At 36.0% G+C, this 25,081-nt stretch overlaps 5 protein-coding genes, 1 non-coding gene and 1 pseudogene across 7 annotated transcripts in view; 4 read left to right on the forward strand and 3 right to left on the reverse strand.

The window, feature by feature from the left end:
• Positions 1-519, forward strand: part of LOC104827011 (dof zinc finger protein DOF5.1-like) — a 2,216-nt gene extending 1,697 nt beyond the window's left edge. The window contains exon 3 of the mRNA XM_010560017.1: positions 8-519. Within this exon, the coding sequence (XP_010558319.1) occupies positions 8-208 (201 nt within the window). The 3' untranslated portion in view covers positions 209-519. The remainder of the gene's footprint in view (positions 1-7) is intronic.
• Positions 520-6,706: 6,187 nt separating this feature from the next.
• Positions 6,707-8,415, reverse strand: LOC104827012 (60S ribosomal protein L36-2-like). The gene is made up of 4 exons (XM_010560018.2): positions 8,307-8,415; positions 7,714-7,820; positions 7,061-7,260; positions 6,707-6,913 (listed from the first exon to the last, which is right to left on the reverse strand). Exons 2-4 carry the CDS (start codon positions 7,813-7,815, stop codon positions 6,883-6,885), a joined length of 333 nt encoding a protein of 110 aa, XP_010558320.1. The 5' UTR covers positions 7,816-7,820; positions 8,307-8,415; the 3' UTR covers positions 6,707-6,882.
• A 284-nt stretch (positions 8,416-8,699) lies between these two features.
• On the reverse strand, positions 8,700-12,465 carry LOC104827457 (annotated as a pseudogene).
• A 791-nt stretch (positions 12,466-13,256) lies between these two features.
• LOC104827013 (cyclin-dependent protein kinase inhibitor SMR3-like) lies at positions 13,257-13,931 on the reverse strand. The gene has a single exon (XM_010560019.2). The coding sequence runs from the start codon at positions 13,825-13,827 to the stop codon at positions 13,474-13,476; it is 354 nt and encodes a 117-aa protein (XP_010558321.1). The 5' UTR covers positions 13,828-13,931; the 3' UTR covers positions 13,257-13,473.
• A 4,055-nt stretch (positions 13,932-17,986) lies between these two features.
• On the forward strand, positions 17,987-18,059 carry TRNAK-CUU. The gene has a single exon. It is a non-coding gene; the product is annotated as a tRNA-Lys (tRNA).
• An 811-nt stretch (positions 18,060-18,870) lies between these two features.
• On the forward strand, positions 18,871-19,834 carry LOC104827014 (metallothionein-like protein type 2). The gene is made up of 2 exons (XM_010560021.1): positions 18,871-19,014; positions 19,427-19,834. Exons 1-2 carry the CDS (start codon positions 18,950-18,952, stop codon positions 19,596-19,598), a joined length of 237 nt encoding a protein of 78 aa, XP_010558323.1. The 5' UTR covers positions 18,871-18,949; the 3' UTR covers positions 19,599-19,834.
• A 1,332-nt stretch (positions 19,835-21,166) lies between these two features.
• On the forward strand, positions 21,167-25,003 carry LOC104827015. 2 transcript variants are annotated; one of them, XM_010560022.1, is made up of 8 exons: positions 21,167-21,431; positions 21,819-21,973; positions 22,149-22,200; positions 22,446-22,503; positions 22,843-22,937; positions 23,022-23,125; positions 23,246-23,374; positions 23,676-25,003. In XM_010560022.1, the coding sequence occupies exons 1-8, from the start codon at positions 21,390-21,392 to the stop codon at positions 24,658-24,660; spliced, it is 1,620 nt and encodes a 539-aa protein (XP_010558324.1). In that variant the 5' UTR covers positions 21,167-21,389; the 3' UTR covers positions 24,661-25,003. The 2 variants fall into 2 exon arrangements, with proteins under 2 accessions (XP_010558324.1, XP_019059671.1); XM_019204126.1 differs by having other exon boundaries at positions 21,169-21,431; positions 21,807-21,973.
• Positions 25,004-25,081: the final 78 nt, after the last annotated feature.

The following is a 25,081-nucleotide window of genomic DNA, read 5'->3' on the forward strand; positions in this document are numbered from 1 at the left end:
GCGGGCAACAGCCGCCATGGTTACAGCAGCAGCTTCTCAGTTAGCTTCTGTCAAAGTGGAAGACAATAATAACAGAAATAACAATCAAGATTTGTCCAGACAGCTTCTCGGGAACACCGAACAGCTTTGGAATGTCTCCGCTGCTACAACCAGTTCGTGGAGCGACGTCTCTAATTTCAGCTCATCTTCCACAAGCAACCCTCTCTAAGTAAAAACCCTATTAATTACCTCATGATGATCATTATATATATTGCTATCTTTAAAACATGTGTGGGGATATGATTATACCGCATGGATTGAGCAGTTTATGGGTTCTTGACGAAAGCCCTAAGTGTTTGGGTTTTTGGGGGGGGGGGGGATACAACATCTTTTTGTAGGTTTTTTGTTTTTCTTTCTCTTTCTACATTCTATTAAATTATGGGTTTGGCTTCGTTTTCCTCTTGGGTTGGTGTTTTAGGTTGAGAATTAGGGTTTTAATTTTATCTTCTTAAGTATGAAAGTATGAACATGCGTTTTCTAGCATGGTGTGTTTGCATGAGTCTAAGTACTTTATTAATTGCTGTGTTTATATACGAGTTAAATTTTGACGAGGTTTATTCGTATGAAAAAATATATATAACTGATCTCAGTTAGATGTTTGTTTCTAATATATCTATATGAGTATAGAGATCTATAACATTATAGATAGTGGTCTCTATTTAAAAATCTATAGTAATTATGAATCTACATGACATATCTAAAAATATTATATATCTTTTAGATATACATACTATTTTTATCTGCGTAATTGGTAAATTTTGTCGGTCTCTAATTAATTAATTACACTATCTTACACAAATCTATCTAGCTCATATAATGATATCTTATAGTTTTTGTCACTAATTGTATCATCAACTGTATGATTTACTACCATTTTTATGACCATAAGTATAGATATTTATTTTTATTTGGCCATATTCGTAAGAACTATATATGAATCTCATTATCCAGCTTGCAAATACTTTCAAAAGCCTATTAATTGATTGCGGGATTAAGTTCTAATTAATCCAGTGACTATAATGATGAGGTGTTAAATACAACCAATTCACCACCAAACCTTTTCCATTTATAGACTGCATTCAGTAAACTTCACCGGGAAACGTATTCATTATAATTTTGTTTTATTTTCCTATAATATAAGTTAAAATTTTGTCATTATTCTTTGTTCTTGGGATTAATTTCTTGGAAACGAAAGGTTACATTTCTTTAACTGCTTATGAAGTCGGTCCAAATTTGAACAGTTCTAATTATTCTATTTCTTTTTAAATTAGAGTCTTTTACGGAATACTTTAGAGACTTTTTTGATGATTTTGATGTAAAGCATGGAGAATCTATTTGAAACTTTATCTACAAGATAACTGGTTGAACATCCTACCACACACACACACACACACATATATATATATACATATATATATATATGCGTGTAGCCAAGTTGTAAACGTTTGGAGCTAAATTGTAATAAAAGTACTCATTAATTCGTCCATGGATTTTCTTTTAGCCATTAGCTGATTATGGCTTTGAGATGTGCATATGTTTTGGTAATAACTACTTTGGTGTTCATCACGTAGGAAAACTTTTAATTATATGATATATTAATTATTATGTACTATAATGAATATATAGCTAGTTTTCGGGCTTTGCAAAAGTTTATATAAATATTATATTTCACCTGTAATGATGATATTAAAATGAAATATTGTATTAGTGATTTTGAGTTCTTTATATATATAAAAAAAAGTGTGATTGCAATATTTTTTTCCTTAAAAGAACAAGGAGATACTTTTAGTTTCATTTTTTCGGATTCGAGAAATTCGACAAACAGAGAATATTTTATTCGATTTTCAAATGTATCTATGATCTATCTTTATCTTTTTTCTTTCTTTTTTCTTTTTGATTGAAATGTGAGGTATCATTCAAAAAATAAGCAAAGCTATGCTTCTGATGGTCATTCATACAGAAGTTCCTAAGAATTGTTTTGTTATGTGAATATATATAGTTCCGAATCTTTAACTATGAAATACTAAATAGTAAATAACGTAACATTGTAGAAATAATATCAAATCTAAATATTATACAATATTTTTATAATTTTCTCAAATCTTCTCTAACGATCTTCTATAATATTCTTCATAAATTTGCATCAACCGTTGCAACTTACAGTTAGGGATGCATACAACTTATGAAGGAATTTCAGTAGTTCGTCATTGTCAGAAAATGAATGTTGTTTGACTCGTCCGACAAGTATTTAGTTGTCTATAACATTGCTTATGTATATTTAGTAAAATTTTAATTTGAACTTTATAGAGGTGTGTGTGATCTATAATTTCCGTGTGTTCATATTTATTTGAGTGCGTATATATATATATATATATGTGTATGTGTGTGTGTACATATTATTAAAATTTTACGAAGCGTAGTGGTGACCAACTCCAAAATTAATCATTTGATTAATTGTACGATGCATGCATGATCCTCCATCGATTGCACATTCAATACACATGGGCTTTCGAAAGCGACAAATGTTAAATCCTATGGTTCGGTGGCGATATTTGAAGTCTACTATATTAATCATTATTGATACAAATAGATATAAAAAGTATGTATGTATATATACAATTGTAATAAACATGATGATCATACCTAAGGCGATTGATACATAAAATAGAATATAACATGTGCTTAAAAATTTGATATAGCTTTGTCATCCAACATAATTCTTTCAATAAAGATCTATTTATGATTCTTATAAAAAAAAAGATCTATTTATGATTTGAATATATCAATATAAAATATATATTAATTTTGGATTTTTCATTTAGTAAAAGGGACATGCGAGTCTACGTCAGAACGGCGACCGAATCAATGTCGGATAAATTTGGTAAAAGACCGACGCGTCATGGCGGAGCGTGCCTGCACGCATCACTAGACGACAAAAGAAGCGGTTGCAGTCAGATGGTGGGCCCATTCGCGAGAACCAAGAGATTCGAGGTTGAATTCCACGCGCTTCCACGCGCACACAGATCCAAAGCTTCTACGACTGACAAGTGACAACTAAACTCATTTATGATTTTAACCCTAAACCCTATTTTTTTTTAAAAAAAAAATAGGAAATTATTTTTTTCCCCTTAGATTTCAACTGTTTGAGAAGCTTTTTCTCCCAATTTTCATATTTTAATTTTGTGTTAATAAAGTTTCTCAAATCTTAAGCTAATCAAGTGAGTTATGTTCCTGCTTCACTCGTTTCCAAATCCACCATAATATATGACTGATGTTGTATACTTGTACCATATTCACCTGTTATATATATATATATACATATACATGCTAACACATGTTACATAAATAGTTGTACGTTACGAACTAAGAAATAGTGATAAATTAAATTAAAAAATAGATCTTGATAACTCTGTGAAACATAATGATCTAAGACTATGTTAATATTAGCTATTGCTTAGCTTGAAATTGGGATTGCAAATGGATCGGGAAATAAAGGGCATAATTAAAACGTCGCACATATCATTACTGATATATATATATATATATAATAGAGTGTGTGTTCAGTCCAAATATATGCATTTATTTATCGGTGATACAGATATTTGATTCAACCGAGAAATTTGGAATGATTCGTCTGTACAAATTTGGAAATCTTATAATATACAATGCAACAAAAAAAAAAGAAGGTTCTAATTGCTCTTGACATATTATATTTTTCACGTGGAAAAGGTCCAACTGCCACAGATCAATGCACAAATAGTTATATATATATATATATAAAAATTCCGCGGCGGGGGGAATTGGACGTCGGGTGGTATGGTGAAGAGCAGAACCCAAGTGTTTGAATTTGCTTTTGCAACAACCAAGGACCAAGGCTGCTCTACCAAAGCAGTCTCCTTTTCAGTTAAATACTCCTCGGTCGTGAATATCATTTTTCACAAGTAATATATATAACCCTTTTAATCAATTTATAATATTGGTTGTTATTGGGATTTGGATAATAATTTTGAGTGATTCAAATTCGCCATTGCCAATATCTTGTCTATGCACCGGAAAGTAACATAATCTACAAACTTGACTAACTATAAATCTTAAAGTAACATGAATTTTGTGTTTCATTTATGTTTTTTCAGGTGCCACCTAACCAAATCTGATAGCAAACCATTGTTGGAGTTATCTTGGAAGAGAAACAGCTAAACAGCTGTTGTTTTTTTTTTTTTTTTTTTTTTTTTAGTGTCACACTGGAAAAAAAAAAGGTTAGGAAATGCTAAATTTATATATTTTATTTACCCAAATTTCAGTTTGTATATTTAAACATAAACGACGACGACGAAAGATGATGGAAGCTTATAGGCTCAGAAATCCAAGTCAGATCTAACAACAGAAACACACATATCAATATTACAGACACATCTTCGGATCTTATAATATACAAATACTGTTTGTGGCTGTTTCTTTCACCTATAATATATATGTATATATGTATATATATGCAACACAGATATTCACGCAGGATCCTTCCATGGATTTCCGTGATTGCTGTCTTCTCTCTCTCTTTGTTTAATATATATATATATATATATTGTATAAATAGATATATCAGCTTTTGCTTTCGACGAAACTACGTACAACGAAAAAAGAATAGCACCATTTCACTAATGATTCTTTTTATTGTCCACTCAGTTTCACTGATTTATATATATATGGAGAGTGTACGGTGTCACGTGTTTCTTAATAATTTTTTTTATTGTTTGGAATATATATATATATATATATAATCATATAAATAACATATTATATCTTGAAATTAACTACACCAATATAACAAAACAAAAAAATCCGGCAATAATAAGTAGAATGAGGAGAAGAATGTGGACAGATTTTACCTTTTGTGTTTTGGTGGGATAGAGAGCTAAGAATTTCTGTCTCTGCGTGTGATGATTAGCTGACTAAATGTCTTCTTTCTGTCTTTCACGTCTTCCCAAATTGTCCTCTCCTTCATTATTATATTATTTTCCTCTTTTTTTTACCCTAAATCCATATATATATATATATGATTTATACTATATGTTTTCCACTCAAATTATTTGAATTTAATTTAATATAGCATGCTCAATCACATCTCCGATCGGAATGGCGATTAGGTAATGGGTTATATGTAAGTTCAGATGGAAACAAACCCTCACATGTATTAAAGTTATGGTCCTTGTAAAATTCAAGATTTGGTACAATAATAATTAATAATCTAGAGTGTATATATATATATACATATATACACATTGAATAATATGCGTGCCCAATATTCAAGATTCATATAACTTGGAACTAGATATTTTGATACCATTACACATGACACATGATGATAAAATTGGTTTTCCCTTTTAACTAATACCGACCAAGATGAAGATTCGTTAGTGCTCTCTCCATATATATACATATATATACACATATATATGTATAGTCCATATGTACGTATGTATGTATGTATGCATGCATAGCATATATTTATAAGACAAAATCCATAAGCCAGCAGAGGGGCCCCTTAGCTTTTTGATATGGCTAAGTAAATTTGTCGACGTTTTCCTTAACAACGTTACATATATATCAATCATTACCATTTTTGACATTATTGTTCCAAATCCAACTCTTAGTTATTTAAATAATATTTTTATGGAACTATAAAAACATTTGCCTATATATTGTTTAAAAAACCACTAAATATAATGATATATTCAATCCACTGTAAAGCTAGCTGGTGAGTGTGTGTATATATATACACACCAATTATAGTCGATTTACGAATATGTCCAAAACATATATAAATTTTAAATGTTACTCACTTGTCCTTTTCGTGTCGCACTATCCAGAAGGCCCTTGGGGCATTCTCGATTTCTATGTTGGAATTTGTAACGTTTATGACGTCATATATATATATAATGATAATACATGCACCAATCATTTTCTTTCTTTCCGAACATTTTTGTCCTTTTACGACCCAAAGCATCCCAAGTTGCTTTCCTTTTGAACTTGGCCAACAACCACGAACCACATGTGACATACACACACACGCACGCACATATACACATATATATAAACACATGCTAAATTTCATATAATATCTTTGCATTGATGAAAGTGAATGGTATAATGGCAATTAAATTCGTCGTTTCTAGATGGAGAAAGTAATAATATATGATTATAGGCTTTGGAATACAAAATATTATCTATATAAAGAAAATGACGAAATAAATGAGATGTGGATGCTGATAAAATAGATAGTGACATGATGATGACAATGATGACATGACGATGGCCCATGAAAAGTTGCTTGGTCCTTAAGAAAACTACAGACACGACGGAAGCCCATGTGAAGTGAACCTTTGAAATTATAAAATATAAAATATCATTACAGTGTAGATTTATGTGGACCATTATTTGCTTCCATAAGAAACATCAGTATCAAATTATAAAGTGTAATTGGCCAAATGGCCATATTCCACATTTTTCACTGCATTTACAATAGCCATACGACGCAAAAGAAAGATCTAAGAAATGGGTCCAAGCCACTTCACGAAACCTGGCCCAACTCAACAAGGATTGCCAGTTAAACCCGGTTCAGGCCGGTTTACGATTAACTTCAACTCGGGTTACGCCTTCTACCTGACCATAGGTGAACATTTGTCGGAATTGCAATGAAGAACGGCTACAACGGCCAATGTCTAATAAGAAAGAAGACTTATAATTCAAGCAAATCTGTGCTACAGAGAATATCCGAAGGCACAATCTTTCAGCAAAAGAAAACACCATTTCTAGGAACCAAGCTCAAATTCCAGAGTTATGGAATCACTTCTTCTTATCGGATACACCACCAGCCCTGCACATGCATAAATTAAACGTCAGGTGTTTATATATCATAACGTGCAAAACATTTTGGTTTATGTTAGATTCACTTATTTTTGAAAATTATAGAGATTATGATGATATCTAAATCATAAGCTAATGGGAAAAGAAAGGAGCTGACCTCATTTTGCGGAGAACGCTTGACATCTCCTCTCTCTTTCGTTTGGCCCTCTTGTGAGTACCCAGCTTTCTCTTGGCAACCTTCAGAGCACGCTTGTCCTTTCCGACCTTCAAAAGCTCGGTGATCCTCTTCTCGTATGGAGCAAAACCCGCTACTTCCCTTATCAGGCTTCTGATAAAGAGTGTCCTCTTGCTCGTTTTCTGCATAGCATTAGGTCATCATAGCAGGAAACCCGTCAATGGAAGAAAGCTTCTTCATTTTGCCCGGAAATATATATATATATATGAAGCATCATTATACATTGTTATACGAATACATTTATCTACAAAGGTTCTAAGAATCCGACAACAGCTGAAGATATCTTATAACTTACAAGGCAAAGCCAATCAAGACTCTCGATGGGAATAAGAAATGACCACAAGATCAGAGCATAGAGTATTAAAAATTCATCGACACCCTAACAATGTTTGTACAATTGAAATTTCAAAGACGCTACTGTATGACAGAACTTGCTAAGCAGCTTCAATGGCTCAAGAACCATAGACTAAGCGACATGTTAAGTCCAACATTCAATCAAAGCACAAGAAATCAGTAATGACAACTTTAAATACAACCATGAATAATGATTCAACTAAACTTAATATCGGGCTTACCCCTTTGCGATTGGATGGGCGAGGTGGCAGCTCTCTCTTGGTAACAATGTGTCCTTTGTTCAATCCGACAAACAAGCCACTCTTGGCTTGCGGGGCTGCCATTTTTTCTGCAAACCCAAAGAATAATATAATCTTTAATAACATAAAGAGTAAAGTTCTCTTCGATTCACAAATCTCCAACTCAATCCAAAACCCATACAAGATTAATGAGCAGATCAAACAAGAATAAATCCCAAGTGCCCGAGAAAGATAAATATGATCAAAGACAGAGAGAGAACAATATGGGTCCAACCCTAAGAACGATCTTATCGTCATAAACATGATTTGAAGTGACGATTCCATTTTCGAGAATACATATCGAACCGCGATTTACTAGTAGCAACATCACATATAAAATAGAACAACATCAGATCATCTATATAACCGAATTTCGTAACTTTTTAAACTCCGCACAAGCAACGCTGATCAAATCCGACGAAAGATATGAAATCAGAGCGGAAAAAGTAACGATCCAACCAACTTATCGAGCAGTATCACGATGAGAAACAAAATCGATTTCCAATGCGATTGAAACACACAGAGAGATGCATTACCCAGCAACTGAGTTTGAATCTCCTACTCTCCGATTTGCGCCGACAACAGAGACGGTGAGAGAGAGAGACCTATGAAAAACCACGAGTGGCGGCTTTTATATTCCCAAACGAGAGTTTTTTTTTTAGGGTTTTAGTTATTACGAATGATTTTACTCTGTCTTTGATGCTTTTCCAATTTTACCCTTCATTCTCTTGCTTATTACCTTTATGGGACCGCTAGGCCTAAAACGGCGTTGTCTAATGGACCGTTATATTTATTTTTCTCTCAAATTTTATAAAGTGAAGCCTTACATCATTTTTTACTTTTTTTTTTTGGTAACTTGCAGCAATTTTTACTTATTTGCATGTAAACTACAACAGGATATAATAAGCTATCCCGATAGTCGAATCAAATTCAATGTAAAAATCGTTTAGGTGTGTTTTTCTTAATCTAAAACAAAAATCAATTCAAATATAAAATTTTAAAAAAACAAAAATTCATTTGAACCCGACCTTATGTAAAAACTAACCGATATAAAATTTTTAAAAACGAAATGTCCACTCCTATTCCTACAGTATCATTGTTAGTCATGCATCGAGTACGAAAACAGAGAGCTCTGGCGGCTGATCCGTCGGGGGACCCCGAAATTCTGGTAAGCTCGGATTTGGCCGCCAAGAGTGGCGGTCACGATCACCATTCCCCAAGCCGTCGGCTGGACGGGGTGTGAACCATGTCCGCCACTTCCATCGAACCAAGACCAAGAAGAAATCCTCGACGATATAGACGACAAAGACGAATGATCCCCGACCGGGTTCTCCGCCTCGTTACCTGAAATCTGCGTCGAGGTTTCATCCTCTTGAGGATGTTCTTGAGCGGCATCAACAGTTACGAAATCATTGTTTTTCTTGGGAAGCGGAGGGAGGCCGGGTCTTTTCCCGTTGGTTTCCTCTTTCGCGGGTGCAACCGAGGCTTTTCTCGGGTTTTTCTTGCCGTGAATTTGTGCGGCGGGAGGAGGAGGTGGTTCGCCTTTTACAGCGCCGTGCCATGGGATTGCCACCGAGACATCCTTACATGTGAAGCTTTCGTATGAAGCAGTGGTTGGAACTGTTCTTCTTCCGGTGATTCCTGGCCGTCGATCCTCATGTCTCCAGACATAAACCTGAGCGTCTTCGCTTGCAGATACAATGTATTTGGCGTCTAGAGTATAAGAAGCTGTGATTTGGCTGCTGGTGTTTCTGAAACCTTGGCACAGGTCGAAGAAGGTAAGAAGTAACTCCGTAAAATATTGATTCTTGGACGTGGAATGGAAGAGGGATTGTAAGGTACCTTTGAATTTGTGAACAAGATCAGTCCCGTCGAAAATCCGAACGCGAGAGTCGGCGGAAGTGACGAGAACTTCTGATGGGTTAATTGGGGAAAACTGTTCATTGGAATTCGAGGATGATTACAATCTTTGCGAAAACAAGAATGAGCATTCAAAGTAGGAGTTAAAAACCTGGAATCCTGTAATTTTTTTCGCTTGAGCCTTCTTCTTGTATTGCATATCGATCTGATTTGTCTGTTCTAGCTTGCAATCTGTTCATCAGAAGAGAACCCTCGTAAATATATGAAGAGTTCGAGCTTGGAAATGAACTTAGACGTAAAGCCGCACCTTCTGCACTGTATAGCCGACCATTTCCTTTGTGTGAACCAACAAATGTGGCCTTCGCTTGTTTAAACCGAAAAGAACATCAAGATATCAAAACTAGCTCATCAATATCAGAAATGTAGAGAAGATTCGTAAAATTATAAATGATATTACGTATTGTTTAGATTTGATTCATCAAATCACTGGAATATGCGAGAAAAATATGTACCTGGGCGTCGGGAGAATAACAAACAGCAGTGACCATTTCGTTAATATCGCACCACTCTACAACTTGACGATTAGGTATGTTCCATATTCGAATCTTGGCGTCAAGGGAGCCACTGATGAAATAATCTTCATCGAGGGGATTGAACTGTATACAAGTCACTGACAAATGGTACCCGACGTCAAATTTTTACTGATTTTACATCGATGAGGGAAAATGTTCAAGCGGGTTATCGTCGCATTTACCGTAGTCATTGTGTGCAAACAGTTTCAAACAACTTTGAGTTTCAATATCCCATAATCTCACAGTTTTGTCCATGGATGATGAAAGCAATTGCTGTAGAAATTTGAGAGAGTAGATTACTTCTTAGAGAATCACTGGCTATTTGCATTAGAGACAGAGCTAAGAGGAAGAGAATCTAACCTGAGAACGGGACCAGGACAAATCCAAAACATCATCCAAGTGGCCAGAAAGAGAGCATATAGGCTTATCCGACAAGGAGAAGACAGTTTCAGGAACATGGACATACTCTGGGATCTGATTTCCTTTCTTGGCTGATGAATTTTTCCCTTTCTTCTTCCTATCTGATGTCATTGTTGAAATATCTTCAGTAGCAGGCGACCTATCCGGTGAACCACACATGGAAGGATGAAGAGGTGTCAAGTTTCCTTCATTCATCGACATGATTTCGCATTCCTGTACCTCCCACACTTGAACTGTGCGGTCTTCCCCGGCACTGGCTAACCAGTGAGCATCTAAGCTGAACTTCATGGTCCAAATAGCTCCCTTATGGGCTTGAAACTCTTGGCACAGATGCAGAGCACTTAGTTCTTTATGCGATTTCCCCAACTGCCTCACTTTCACCCATTGATTCGACTGGTCATTGCTCTTACCATGTTTATGCTCTGCCGCTTTCGGGCTGTTGGGTCCATTGGCGTTTCCGCTAGCTTCCTTCTCCGAAACCCTCAAGCTCATAGAATGGGCAACATCCTTTATGTTCTTCAACAGAGCAGCCCCTGTCTTCTTGCTTATCCTCAAGCTCTTTGACACATACGAATTGATTTTACTCAAATCTACTGTCGACGTTACATCTTCTCGCCGCATAAGTTCCTTAACAACAGGTGAATAACCAACGCTTTTCTCGAATTCTTCCATTGTCAATTGCTTACCGGTCTGCAGGTCGCTGAGTCGATTCCACATTCCATCCTCACCATGCTCCTTCACAACGAACTCTACCGAGTTTTCGATATGACTGAAGAGAGAAACCCGCCGCCGCGTTGGGCTGTGGACGGCCCGATTGGTGCGTCGGTTGCCAACGCTCTCGCCTGAGTGTAGTACGGACAAATTCTCGCGCACGGCGCCGCAATCATTGACGATGTTCTGGTGAGGCGCGACTTCGATGTCTTCCCTAACATCTCCTCCTTCCTCGATTTATCATCAGAATTCACCTCGATGTCGGAATGGGATCTCGATCGTATGAGCAGAACCGGCATTGCCGGAGACCGATCAATGCGTTGATCCACCGGAGGCTGCTGATCATGCCCCTCTTTCTTCGCTTCTGTAACGCTTCTGATTAGTCCGCGATCACCGAGCTCCACCGTCGCCGCCGGTTTGGTAGAAACCACTCGCTGGATGGAGACAGCGCCGATCATATTCTTCTTAGACTCGAGCCCCATTCCGTTGAGAAGACGTCGACGCCGCTCCCTCACGGACCCTGGCGCCGCCATCCAGATATCGTAATCCGGCGACATCTCGACCGCGGAAGGGACGCGCGAGACGGAGGAGACAGCGGAGGAGAACGAGATCCGACAATCGTCGAAATTTTCATCCTCGTCGGAAGAAGACGCGAAATCCGCTGGAACAACAGTGGAGAGCCGATCGGAGCTCTCGAAGAAACGGTCGTCCTCGTCGTCCTCCACGTCACCCAATCCCGCCCAATTCATCGTCATCGTCTTCTTCCGATGGGTCCAAGCCACTTCACGAAACCTCCAGCTGATTTCTTTCCTGCTCGAAATTCAAATTTCGTTCGAGTTTTTTTCTTTTGGGTCCGTTTCGGTTGTGAAATTTTTTTCGGAGGGCAAGGAGAGAAACAAGGAGACGGAGATCCCAACCGTCAAAATGATGTTTAGTTTAGACGCCTTTTTCTCCTTCAGATCTGACGGTTCACGAAGTTACACGTCATAGGCTTTTCTCCAAAGTCAGGCTCTGGGCTTTGACGAACTCAGTCCATATAAAAAGCCCATTAATATAATTTTCTAGTAGCCCATTTGCAAACAAACCCAATTTTAAAAGTGTCATATTTACACACATTTATATTTTACCGCATTGTGTGTGCGCGCGCGCTTGTGTATATTTCATTTTTTTTACCTTTTATTTTTAATCCTGTAGATGCAAATTTGGTTTGGTATAATTTATTTTTTAGTTTTCGGTATGGTTTGGTATTACTTCGAACGAACATATATTTATTTTAATTATATCATAAAATTTAACTTGGAAACAATCCATTATGGGCCTTGATTTGGTATATCGATTTTTATTAAGGTTCCAACATTTTCATAATAACCCATAATATATTTTTTGCATATTTATAACTACCAAAGGTAGTATCTAAGTATATAATTGTATAAAGTAATTGTTTTTTGTTTACATTCTTCTTGGTAGATGTGTGTACTGTTGTCCTAATAAAAATATGAACAGATTTTGTTAGAGATTGTTAAATGTATTTTATATATTCTTTTTATCCTTCTCTCCATCGATAAGGAAGCGTATGATCCATTCAGAAGGATGTTGGCTTCCAATGGAAATCTAACCTCGTTTTTTTTTAAAAAAAAATATATTGATAATTTAATAATCATTAAACGACGATAATGCAATTTCTTTGGCCAAAAAAGTCTTTAAAGATGAATTTAGTCTTTTAGTATTATCTACCGTAGAATATGACTTAGGTTATAAAATTATGTAAAAATCAAATAATTTATATAGCTGACCAAAATATGAAGAAAATTCTAACAATTCCAGGAAAAAACTCTTTGTATTTTGCATTTCAATGGTTGAATTCCCCTCATGCATACACACACGCACACACATATATATATATATATATATATAACCAAAAAAATTGCAAATAAGAGATTATAAGATTTAATAACCAGCAATACATGAATTTTAATACAAAGTCTATCAATAGAAAAACCTTATTGATTATCAGCCACTAATTACAGCTTGATTTTCGTTTTCAATAATTATTTTCTCAGCTGCAACTAATTAATTATACATAAAAGCGATTATATAAATTATTAACCAAAGCTGAAAATTTCACCTCAATTGCCACCAATTAATACTCTCCCTCTCCTTTCTCGTGTCTCCGGGATTTCTTGATCCGACGGTCCATATCCTCGAAGAATAACTCGATCTCACGGCTCAGATCGATTGGAACCCGGTTTCCTTTCTCCGACGTTAATTTCCTCTTGACCGGCCGGTTTGGTTTCGGTTTTCTCGGGGCTGGAGGGCACTTTCTCATCGCCGGAATCTTGTGACCCGACGACGTCGGGGTCTTGCACCCGCCGTTTCCTCTGTCGTTCTGGACCGCCGGATCTTCTTGATCAGCCGGAATTTCCAATCCGGGTCGGGTCGGTAATCGGGTCTCCACGTCATCTTCCATCTCCTTGACGCAACACAACTCAGCCATTGCTGAGAGAGAGAGAGAGAGAGAGAGAGAGAGAGATTACGTGCATTGGATCCGAAGTTTGAAAGCCTCCATTTCAACTAACTAGTGATCTGTCCCTCATGTGGCGGGATAGATTTTTTTTGTATTTTATTATTTTACGGCCGTTAATATATACATATATGTATGCATGTGTGTGTGAATATGTATGTGGCTAATATAAGACGACACAAGTAAGCTTAATTCCTAAAATGTTTTTATGTAAAAATTAATTAGTATCATCATAATTTATGTAAAATTACAAAAAAAAATGTGATGTTTTATGCATGTGGTACATTATTATATGTTGTCACGGTCATGCATGTGTGAGAAAAAATAATATTTACCATGGTAATTACCATCGGTTAAAATATATATCGTTCGATTCATGGGTGATGTAAACACTTGTGCTTAATGAAGAATTTTTCATATTTGGTTATTTAATCATTTGAACCGACCAAAATTCCACGTACTAAAAAGAAGAACCGGGCAAATTTTCCAATGTCCATTACGGTTACAACTTAGAACCATTTTCAATATGCAGCTAAGCTTCTAAAATTTTAATGAGACCAGTTATAATTGTTTGTCGGACTTAATAAACCCGAAATTCGCTAACTATATGGCATTAAATTTCATTCCATTATTAATTAAACATTCATTATACTATTGAATAATTCAGTAAAAAATAAATTACATAAATTTCTCCGATTTTTCCACTCGTGCAAAATACCACAGGAAAACATGAATTTCTAAATTAGTATATATATATATATATGATTCACTTAAAAAACAGATATTACGATTAAAAATATTGATATTTTTTATTTTTTAAAAAATATCATACATTGTATAATTATTCATTATATATATATATATATATATATCATGAAGAAAAGTTGATTTAATAATAAGGGGTAAAAATTCTCCACGGACTTTGATGCAAATCCACGCACGTGCCTTTGCTTGCATGGGGACCAGTGTTTCGCGATATTTTGAGACCTTCTCTTTAAAATCTTCGATTTCTCGTGAGTAATTAATTGTCTCAGGTGCTTTCGTTATCGTGCACGCAAGTAATATAAGGCACCAACTACATTTGACTTCGTATTAATTTAATTATTTGCATCATACATATTTGTCTTCCTAATTAATTTTATATTTATATGTATTTACTAATTATTTTAGATTTAAAAAAATATGTGATTCTATAAATCTATATGCATATAGGCTTGATTTCTATAGGAAGCGTTAATTCACTATATTATACGTGGTTGTTGTTGATGGGGACATTATTCCAAGTCTAATTCAATGATTAAATCATAGTTATATCCAATGATACACGTAATATATATATATATATATATTAGTATTTTATCGTTAATATATTCGAACCACCCTATTTATTCAAAATATGCTAAACCACATATATATCGAACTATATGTATGTATAAACACTTGATGATCTATATTTACAATTTAATATTATACCAAAACATAATTAAATTATTTAAATTATATCTAAATAATAATCAAAATAAAATTTACGTAACTAACCTATCACATCCCCTTAAATCGAGGTTTTTAAATTTTGGACGCAACCTTTCACGTGCAATATATAGTAATGCAGTGTTGATCATCCGCAAGTGTCATTTTCTCCCATTTATTAATTTACGCTCGTTATTATTTCAAATAATTAATTTTATACAATTTGCAACACTTTTTTAAAAGGCTTGTTCGTGACTTTGGATTCCTCAATGCAGAGGCCTTTGGGTTTGGTAAATCTTCCCATTCCTCTCTACTTAACGACGACCACAACCATCCAATTCTAATTAAATAATGTTTTTATCTACGAACAAATTATTCTCAAGGTAATATATGTGTGATCCTTTTCAAAAGTTAGTCATTATATATATATATATATATATATATTAATTATCGTTATATTTTGAATCTTATCCAATTCAATCATGTAATCGAATTAAATCTGTCCGTTGATTAAGATTAATATTTCATAAAACATTATCCGTTCATTGACATATCCAACAAATAAATAGAATTAACATGCTCTAAATGATGATGGATATACCAAAATATCAAACATCCATAATTTTATAGTTAAATTCGTATTTGTAATTTTTATTTCGAATTTTAGATGCTTATGCATTTAAATACTCCGATTAAAAGTAAAAACGATTTACATCGAAGTCAATATACATAAACAATGTTACCAAACTAATACAAATATATGATTGGTTGAATAGTTTCTATTTTTAGGAAAACATATTTTTAAAGATGATAAATATATGTTTAAATAAGTCCGTTTTAATTTTGGGACATATTTTTTCAAGGAGAAAAATGAGGATACGATTTCCGCATATTATAAAACAAATTATATATATTTCTAATCAAAGTTTCATATGCCGAACCGCGGTGTATAAAATTTAAATTATGCTGAAAAATAATAATGACTTCACGACAACACATACATTCAACGATATGATAAATCGATGAGACAAAAGGCTAAACCCACGATATCTCGTGCTCTTTTCGAAGATGTTAGAAGCCGACACCCACTGCTTTTGATTAGCGCGTGGTTTACACGGACCAATCAGATACGGAGAAGGTGAGCGTGCACATGAAACGCTGGGTTTTGGAGGTAGACGATCAAGAGAGAGAGTGTAATTAGGAGGGATTAAGTACGGATTAAATGAGTAATTAAAATGGTTAACGATGATAAAGAGAGATTGCTACAACACGTGGATGGTGATGCCAAAGCACATGGTTTATCATCATGGCCCCCATCCATCTCTCATATTTTGTAATTACTAATTTCTTTTTAGCTCCTAATATCTCCTGTTTATAAAATGCCGTGTATATATATATATATATATATATGCATGCTATAATAATATAATGTTTTTTTTATAAATGTGATAATATTATGTTGTGGACATTTCAAGATACACTTCGAAACGGTTCATATATCAAAGTATTGAACATTTTTTTTGTTATAATATTACTATTTCTTGGAATAATATAATAATATAAATACCCAATAATATATAACTATATATATAATTGTGGAAGCGTATTTTAAAAGGTTGTGTGCTTTTTACACATGGAGATAATTAAAAATTAAATAACTTTATATATGATGCATCCGATTTTTTCTAGACATATTGAACTAAACCCACATGCCATTTTTGGGACCATATATATTCTTCTTCTTTTTTTCCTTGGGTTCACCCAATATAATGATGAGAACCAATAACTATTCATCCTCGTAAAATACATACGTATACGTATATACAATTGATAATATATACATGCGACACATGTATCTTAGTAGGAAAACATAACTGTATATATAATAAAATATGATTGGGATCAGGGTTTAGAGACTCTAAATGAAATTACAGCTTAGATGGTGTGATTCCTAAGGCCTTTTTGTTTTGTTTGAAAAGATAATGGCTTTTAGCAGTGTGGATCCTAATTAGAACATATATGGGGCTTATAGTGGTGGTCAATCCCTTTTGTTTTGGACATCTTCTGTTTGTCTTCTTCTTCCTCACACTAAAGCATTCAAAGTTTGTTTGTCTTTTGGATACATAACCATGCCATTGAAACTTTTTTTTTGTATTCCCCCATCTAAAATAACTGCTATATAAATATATATGCCCTTTTATATGTCAAAGAGTGTATGTTTCAAATTCTTTTAAAGAAATATATAAATCTGTAATTTAAAATAATTAAAATGAATTGTTTTGTTGCCAAGACTGCCAAAATTCTGATGCAGACAGTTGTACAACTCTAGACATCCTCACACTTCTATGTGGTATATATATATATATTTGCTTGAAACCACCAAGCTTTTTGCTTTTGTGAAATCTCATGATTTTTTTTTTTCGTCATTAAGATTTTGCTACAAACTCGAACGTGTGAAAGAAGAACTTTCACATGGGTCGTCTTCATTCAAATGGTATGGAGTCGTTTTTAAGTTAAAAGGGTATATTTGAACATTTATAAAGTTGTGGTGGTAATCACGCGAGGAATGATAACTTTGGAGGTCATTTAAATATTTCACTTTTTAAAATTGGGCGGGGTATTTTGAATATATGTAAATTCATTTGATACCCCAATCATCAAAGCCCGTCTAGCTCAGTTGGTAGAGCGCAAGGCTCTTAACCTTGTGGTCGTGGGTTCGAGCCCCACGGTGGGCGATTTATCATATATTTTTATTTTTTTTTTCGTCTTAATTTCTTCCTCAGAAAGGTCATAACAACACACAACGAAAACGGTGGATTGGCGGTAACAACGGTAGTTAATTTACGAAAAGTCAGTTCTTTGAAGAGGCCAGAAGTTTTGCAATCAAAAAGAGGGTTTGGAAGAATCTTCCGTCTCCGCTCATTGGACGCGGAAAGTATTAAAAAATTGAAAAGGAGAGAGATTCGAGCTCCCACATCGGATGGACAAGGCCGATAATGGGCCCACCACCTTTAAAAGTAGGCCTCCTTCTTCTGTAGGGCCCCATCTAACTCGCGTCCATTTATTCGATATATATTTTTTTTTGATAAAGTCGATATATTTTCTCTCACAAATAAAAATTATTTTCTTCACATGGTATACGTATACCGTATCGTATTCGTACTGGTTACCAAATAAAAACCATTCAAATTGGCAATTTTCCCTTTTTCGAACGTAATACGTTTTTTTAAATTTATTTTCCCATATATCTCCGAATATGCTTGCCCAACGCAGATTTCTCTATTTACGTGCATATCTCAAAGGTTGACTGAAATCTGATGACAATTGGTTCAGATCGGACGGTGATTAGAGTGCGCCCGACACGAAGCGGCTGTATGCTCTAGAAAGTACCAGAACGATGCCGTTCGAGAATTGAACGTTAGAAGGGTAAATACGTAATTGCATATCAATCATTGACCGACTATTTACAAGATAAGATTGTAGCGGGATCATGACACGTGGACGGTTGATATCTCTCCATTGGCCTATAAATCGGAAAGCTCTCTCTCCCTTATCCCTCAGGGAAGTGTGTTTTTGTTCGTCAATTTTCTCTGGGTTTTATTGCTTTGTGAGTTTTCTCGAGAAAATGTCTAGCTGCGGAGGAAACTGCGGTTGCGGATCTGACTGCAAGTGCGGCAACGGCTGCGGAGGGTAAGCTTTGTCGCTCTCTGATTTTCCCTTTGTTTGTTTCTCGAGAAAATCGTTGTTTTTCCGCTGCGATCTGATTCATGCGATGATTTATCGTGTTTCCTGAGGTTCTCTCGTTCCCGGGGATATGCATATCTTCGGCGTTGGATTCTTGAGATTATCTACTGTGAACATTTTGAGCGATTTCTGGATACATCGCGTTCTGTTTGAAATTTGCGTTCGCTCGTTGATCTTGATGAGTTCCTTCACTGAAATCAAATTGATTTTTCGTTATTGTTTGAATGTTTGGGGTGTCGGCATGTTGAATTTTCACTTGATCTGCACTTTCCGCTGTGAAAATCATTGTGGGGACATCATTTGAGACCACAAATCACCGATTCTAACGTAATCGTTGTCGTTTCCTTGCGTTGCGTAGAAGCAAAATGTATCCAGACTTGGGATTCTCCGGCGAGAGCACAACCACCGCGGAGACCCTCGTCCTCGGCGTTGCTCCGGAGATGAAGGCAGAGTACGGAGAGGCCTCCGGCGAGAACGGAGGATGCAAGTGCGGTTCCGACTGCCAATGCAACCCTTGCACTTGCAAATGAAAGGCCTCAAGATATGATCATATAATAATACGATGTATGCTTTGTAATAGCTCTAATGGCGGTGTCCTTTTTTCGGTTTGGCTCTTATGTGTCGTAAATAAGAACTTTCGTTCATGCCGATGTAAGCCGTGTAATACTACACACACGCAAATATATATATATATATATAGATAACTAAAGTTTGCTCCTTTGTTGCCTGTCGCACAAAAATATCTAAAAATTACCCTTTTTCAATTTGTACAGTGGAACAACCATTTCAATTCCGTAAATATTCTTATTTTGTTTGATAGTAAAATCCTAAACACTAAAAGTTTGTTTATATCTAAACTTCTCCATAGATTGCAATTAAGGTTAGAAGCCGAATGGAAGAGAGAGAGAGAGAGAGAGAGAGATTACGGACAAGGAGGAGGTGTCGTAACCACAGAAGACGATTCAAGAACTCGCCCGGCCACTTACCTGAGACGGACGCACAATCTCCAATGCACACGTTTATATGCGGACCACCCATTGTGCAATGGGCGCGTGCGTGAATTCTATTCAAAACTAGTAGATTTGATCAAAACGTCCAAAAAAATGATATAGAAACTGTCTTGATGTGCGTGAGAAACACGGCGAGATTCCAAGGCCTTTTTAATGGTTTCGGTTCTTTGGGCTTTTTTCTGAGCCCACAAAGAATCTGTGATGATATGAACGATTATGACGGAGGATATTCTGAGCCGTTGATTTCTTTCGATCGGACGGTTCTCTTCCTGAAATTACGATTAAACCCTTTGATAAATAAATTACCCCTGACGATCCGACGGTCCGGAATCTCCCGGGAGCGTTTGCCTCTGCCTACGTGTACGTACGATCGTCAACGCATCAGCGAATAGTGCCGTTTGAGGTTCAAACATTTGCTCCCCAACGTTAATCCTCTCCCGTTAACGTCCGTTAAGTCCTCTAGGGTTTTTTTTTTCACGCCTTCGCCTTCCTCTCCTCCCACCCCCATTGACGGGTCCTTGATTAACGTAACCGGTGTTTTTTTGCCGAACTAACCGAAACTTCCGGTTCAACCTCTTATTATTATTACTATTATTGGAATGGACCAAAATGAAAAGTTTTTGGGTTCTAGAAAATTGAATAACATGTTTAAAAAGATAGAACTAATATAGAATTATTTTTCATTATATACTACAAACTTTAGCACATAAAACGATATATGATTTTATATATAACTAGAATGAATTCAAATGTTAAAGATAACAATATAGAGTTTTTTTTATGTAATATCGATAAAATTATAGTAGAAAGATAATATATCTATAACTAAAAGAAAGTTGGAAGAATTTAATTGAATTGTTATATAAGACCACATATTTATCTGTAATATAGTCAAATAATTTTAAAGAAAATTGTATTAATAATTTTACGATGCTATGCTCTACTTCATTACATATATTATAAATTTGATGTGTAACAAAATAAATGGAAGAGATAAGGTCAAATAAAGATTTACTAAACGAGAAAGATTTCCCAGTTTGGTTCGGTTGGAAGGCCGGTTAGGTTTGTTAAATAGACCGCCGGTTCAGGGAAGAGGTTGAAGAGGAGAGTTAAGTTAACGGAGACGGCGGTGGAAGAAGGAAGTATTCGTTATAATAGTAGTAGTGTTAACATTCTTTTGTTTAATATTTCTTCTCGTTTTCTATCAGTCTTCTCTCCCTCTGGTTCAACGGACAAAGTGTTTTTCGAAGAAAGTTTTGGTTTATAACGTTTCCTTCTTCTGTTCGCGAGATCTTAATTCTGTCTATCCGGATGAGCTGCAGTTCAAATCCAGCTGCTTATTCAGGGGAAGAGGTCGGTTTTGCCTCGAATCTGATTCGGCTTGTTGTTCTTGGGATCGGATTGTCGTTTTCTTCTACTATCTCTCATTTAGTTCGCGGTTGTTGGGTCTGATTTACGATTCCAAAAGAAAAAAAGGGTCTTATTGACTTTTGTTACTAGAATTAATAGAAACCCTAGTTTTTTTTTGTTTGAGGGTATTAAATTGTTTGCTAAATTCTTGATTTTGAGATCTAGGTTGAGTTCGCTTCGTGTTTTGCGGCTATGGGTTTTCTAGGGTTTGTTGATTTTGATTGGTTTCTCGTTTGGGGGTTTGCCGTTGGTGAATCTTTTTGGGTTATAAGCGTGGTTCTTATGGAAATTTGATTTTTTTTCCTTTCATTCATGGAGATGGTTTTGTAGGAGGAGACTGGTGAAGTGAGAAGAATTGAGGATCAGTGGATGGAAAACAAGCAGTTAACAGCTGCTTCGAGCTCGTCTGTGTCAGAAGGCAGTGGCAATAGTCTCCTCAAGTCAACTGTAGTTGCAAGTCCTGTCACAGCATCTCCAACACCTGGGTATCATCAGAGTCGATTCCTTTCCAATTCATATAACTTCATAGAGTATCTAAATTCAGCTGTGAATTTTGCAAGATTCTTCCGAAGCTTCATGCCGAACCCGTGCATCAAGACTTGATTTTGCAATTGTTTCTTTTTTCTTACAAGATCCACCTCTCTAATTTGCATTTTGCAGGAGGCCTACTGGACCTATAAGACGAGCAAAAGGTGGCTGGACTCCTGAGGAGGTTTGTGATTCTTTCCTTCTATTCTGTGCTTGATTCTTGGTTCCATTTACTTGCTAAGGACCATAACATGTGGTAATGAAACTGCTATATACAATCTCATTCGACCGTGTATGTATCTTTTGATCGTATAAGTTATTAATTAAACACGCCAAGACGATAATATTACTAGTCTTATTTTGGTTTCTGTCACTTGTATTTGGTTTGTAATTCGTAGAATTATAAGAGTTATTCTACAAATATTGCAGGATGATACGCTGAGAACAGCTGTTACAATGTATAAGGGGAGGAGCTGGAAGAAAATAGGTTTGTTTCTTTTTCAAAATCTACTTACAGGAATTGTGGAGCCAGTGGTGTTACCGCTGATGCCTCGAATTAATGGCCTTCTTTAACGGTTAAAATTGGAAACTGTGTAAATCACTTATAGGGTTTGGGATTCCCAAGCTCAAATCTTGTCCTAAACTGTTCTAGTCGATTCCTGAAAATGACTACTTCATATTGATGCTCCTATTAGTTCCATAGTTTTATCTTTGCTGAGAATCAAGTGGCATAGTCTCATAAGATAAATTTGATCGGGTTTGAACATACACGAGTTCAAAATATTTTGTGTCTTGGGTTGAATCCGTGTATGTTTTTTATTTGCAGCGGAATTCTTCCAGGATAGAACAGAGGTTCAGTGTCTGCACCGGTGGCAGAAAGTACTTAATCCACAGCTAGTTAAAGGGCCCTGGACTCAAGAGGTTTTTGTTGTTTCTGATTTTTTTTGGTGTTGATTTTATGTGAAATTCGATGGCTTAATATTCATTTCTTCTCCCCTCTTGCAGGAGGATGATAAAATTATAGAACTTGTTAAAGAATTCGGGCCTACGAAATGGTCTGTTATTGCCAGGTCTTTACCAGGTCGTATAGGGAAGCAATGCCGTGAAAGGTAATTTATATGAACAAGCATTTCCTGATATTGGGAGTAAGAATTTGATAATCTACCTTTGGAGAATAGAGAAACGTCAATGTGTTTTGGATCTGAGTACATGGCCTGGCTTATTTTCAGGTGGCACAACCATTTGAATCCTTGTATTAAAAAGGATGCATGGACCGAAGAAGAAGAAGTAGCTCTTGTGAATGCCCATCGAAGACATGGCAACAAATGGGCCGAAATAGCTAAAGGCTTACCCGGCAGGTATGCTTTCTTGTCGAGACTTAAGTAGGAACTAGACGATATTGGACTGAGGAAATCATTTTTGCATAATGAGATTCTTTGAATCATAATCATTCAGCAAAGCTTCCAGAATTAATCACTGGCTATCATAAACCTTTTCTTTTCATAGTTTAGTGTTGCATTATTTACGGAAATGCAACGACAAATTGATCAAAGCACAGATAGAGCTGAAAGTACTTTGTTTTATATAATGCCATTCTATATTCATAACTCTAATGCCTTTGATTTAACGAAAAAAATAATATGCTTGACTCTCGTGCAGGACTGATAATGCGATAAAGAACCACTGGAACAGTTCATTGAAGAAAAAGTTAGATTTTTTCTTGGATGGCTTTCCCAATTGTGTTCCTGACACTGCCCAAGATTCCAAGCAGTCTAGTGCTACTACTAAGCCTTCATCTTCTTGTCAAAACAAGGATTCTGATTCAGTTGCCCAAACTTCTTCCGGGGCTACAGATATGAACAAATCAGATGAAGATGGAAGAGACCACCATGTCAATTCTTCAGCTCCTCCGCTTGAAGAAGCAGCTGCTTCATCAAAAACCTGTCTTAATGGGTACGCTTGCTCTCCAGCTGTGGAGAACAAGCCTCAACTCCGAAATTTCGAGTCATTTACAGAGAATGGAGACAGATTTGGAACTCCAAAGCATGGTTTGCTGTACTATAAGGCTCCTCCTATTGACTTTCACTTGCCATCAGAAGCGGATTTCCAACGTTTGTATGGGCATTCGCATGAATGTGGTTGCTGTCCCGGTACATCACCAGTTAGCTTCTTCACTCCACCTTGTATGAAGGGTAGTAGTTTAGCTACAAGAAGCCCTGAATCTTTCCTGAGAGAGGCTGCTAAGACTTATCCAAACACACCCTCTATCTTTAGGAAAAGACGGAAAATTTCTACAGAGAAACGAGAGGATAATAGCATCGGGAAAACAGATGCCAGCAGTGGAGCTAAGGAGACTGATAGAAAGGAAAACCCTGAAGATAGTTCAGGGAAGTCTCCAGCTCGGAGAGAAGACTTGCCAGAGAGGACCGATGATTGTCAAGATAAAGAAAACCTCGGGTCAAATGGTGGCAGTGCTTACAATTTGTCTCCCCCATATCGGCTAAGGCCCAAAAGAACAGCAGTCTTCAGATCGAGACAGCTTGAGTTTATGTCTGAGAAAGAGAAACCTGGTGATGAAACCAAATCATCTGAGGTTACATTTGAGAAGGATAAGTCAGATGGGGAGACCAAATCTCATTGTTAGAAGGAACTTTCTTCCCTTCAAAGCAGAAATCTTCATTCTTTTGCATAGATGGAAATCACCATCATGAAAAGTCTCTTCATTCTCTTTCTCCGAGCTCTTGGAGAGGTGACAAAACTGGGTTTTCGATTCTTCTTCATCTGACACAGTAACCAAGAATGCACACACACTCCTCAGATACACAGACAACTATTCTTTCTTTTTTGCTGATTTTCCTGCATTTCCTGCAAATGGGGAAGGCTTGGTTAGGTTAGAGATTATATTTTTGTTTACTTCTAACCAATTATTTATGTACAAAACTACTACTTGGTGATGAAGATTTGGTAATTGATTCTTTATGGTCTTTTTGGGGGTTTTATTATGTGAGACATGGGAACTCTGCTTCATTTGCAGCTGTCTGAGTTTCCGATTGGTTTTCCATAAA

This window comes from Tarenaya hassleriana, unplaced genomic scaffold (genome assembly GCF_000463585.1).
Source record: "Tarenaya hassleriana unplaced genomic scaffold, ASM46358v1 Cleome5, whole genome shotgun sequence".
Taxonomy (NCBI): Eukaryota; Viridiplantae; Streptophyta; class Magnoliopsida; order Brassicales; family Cleomaceae; genus Tarenaya; species Tarenaya hassleriana.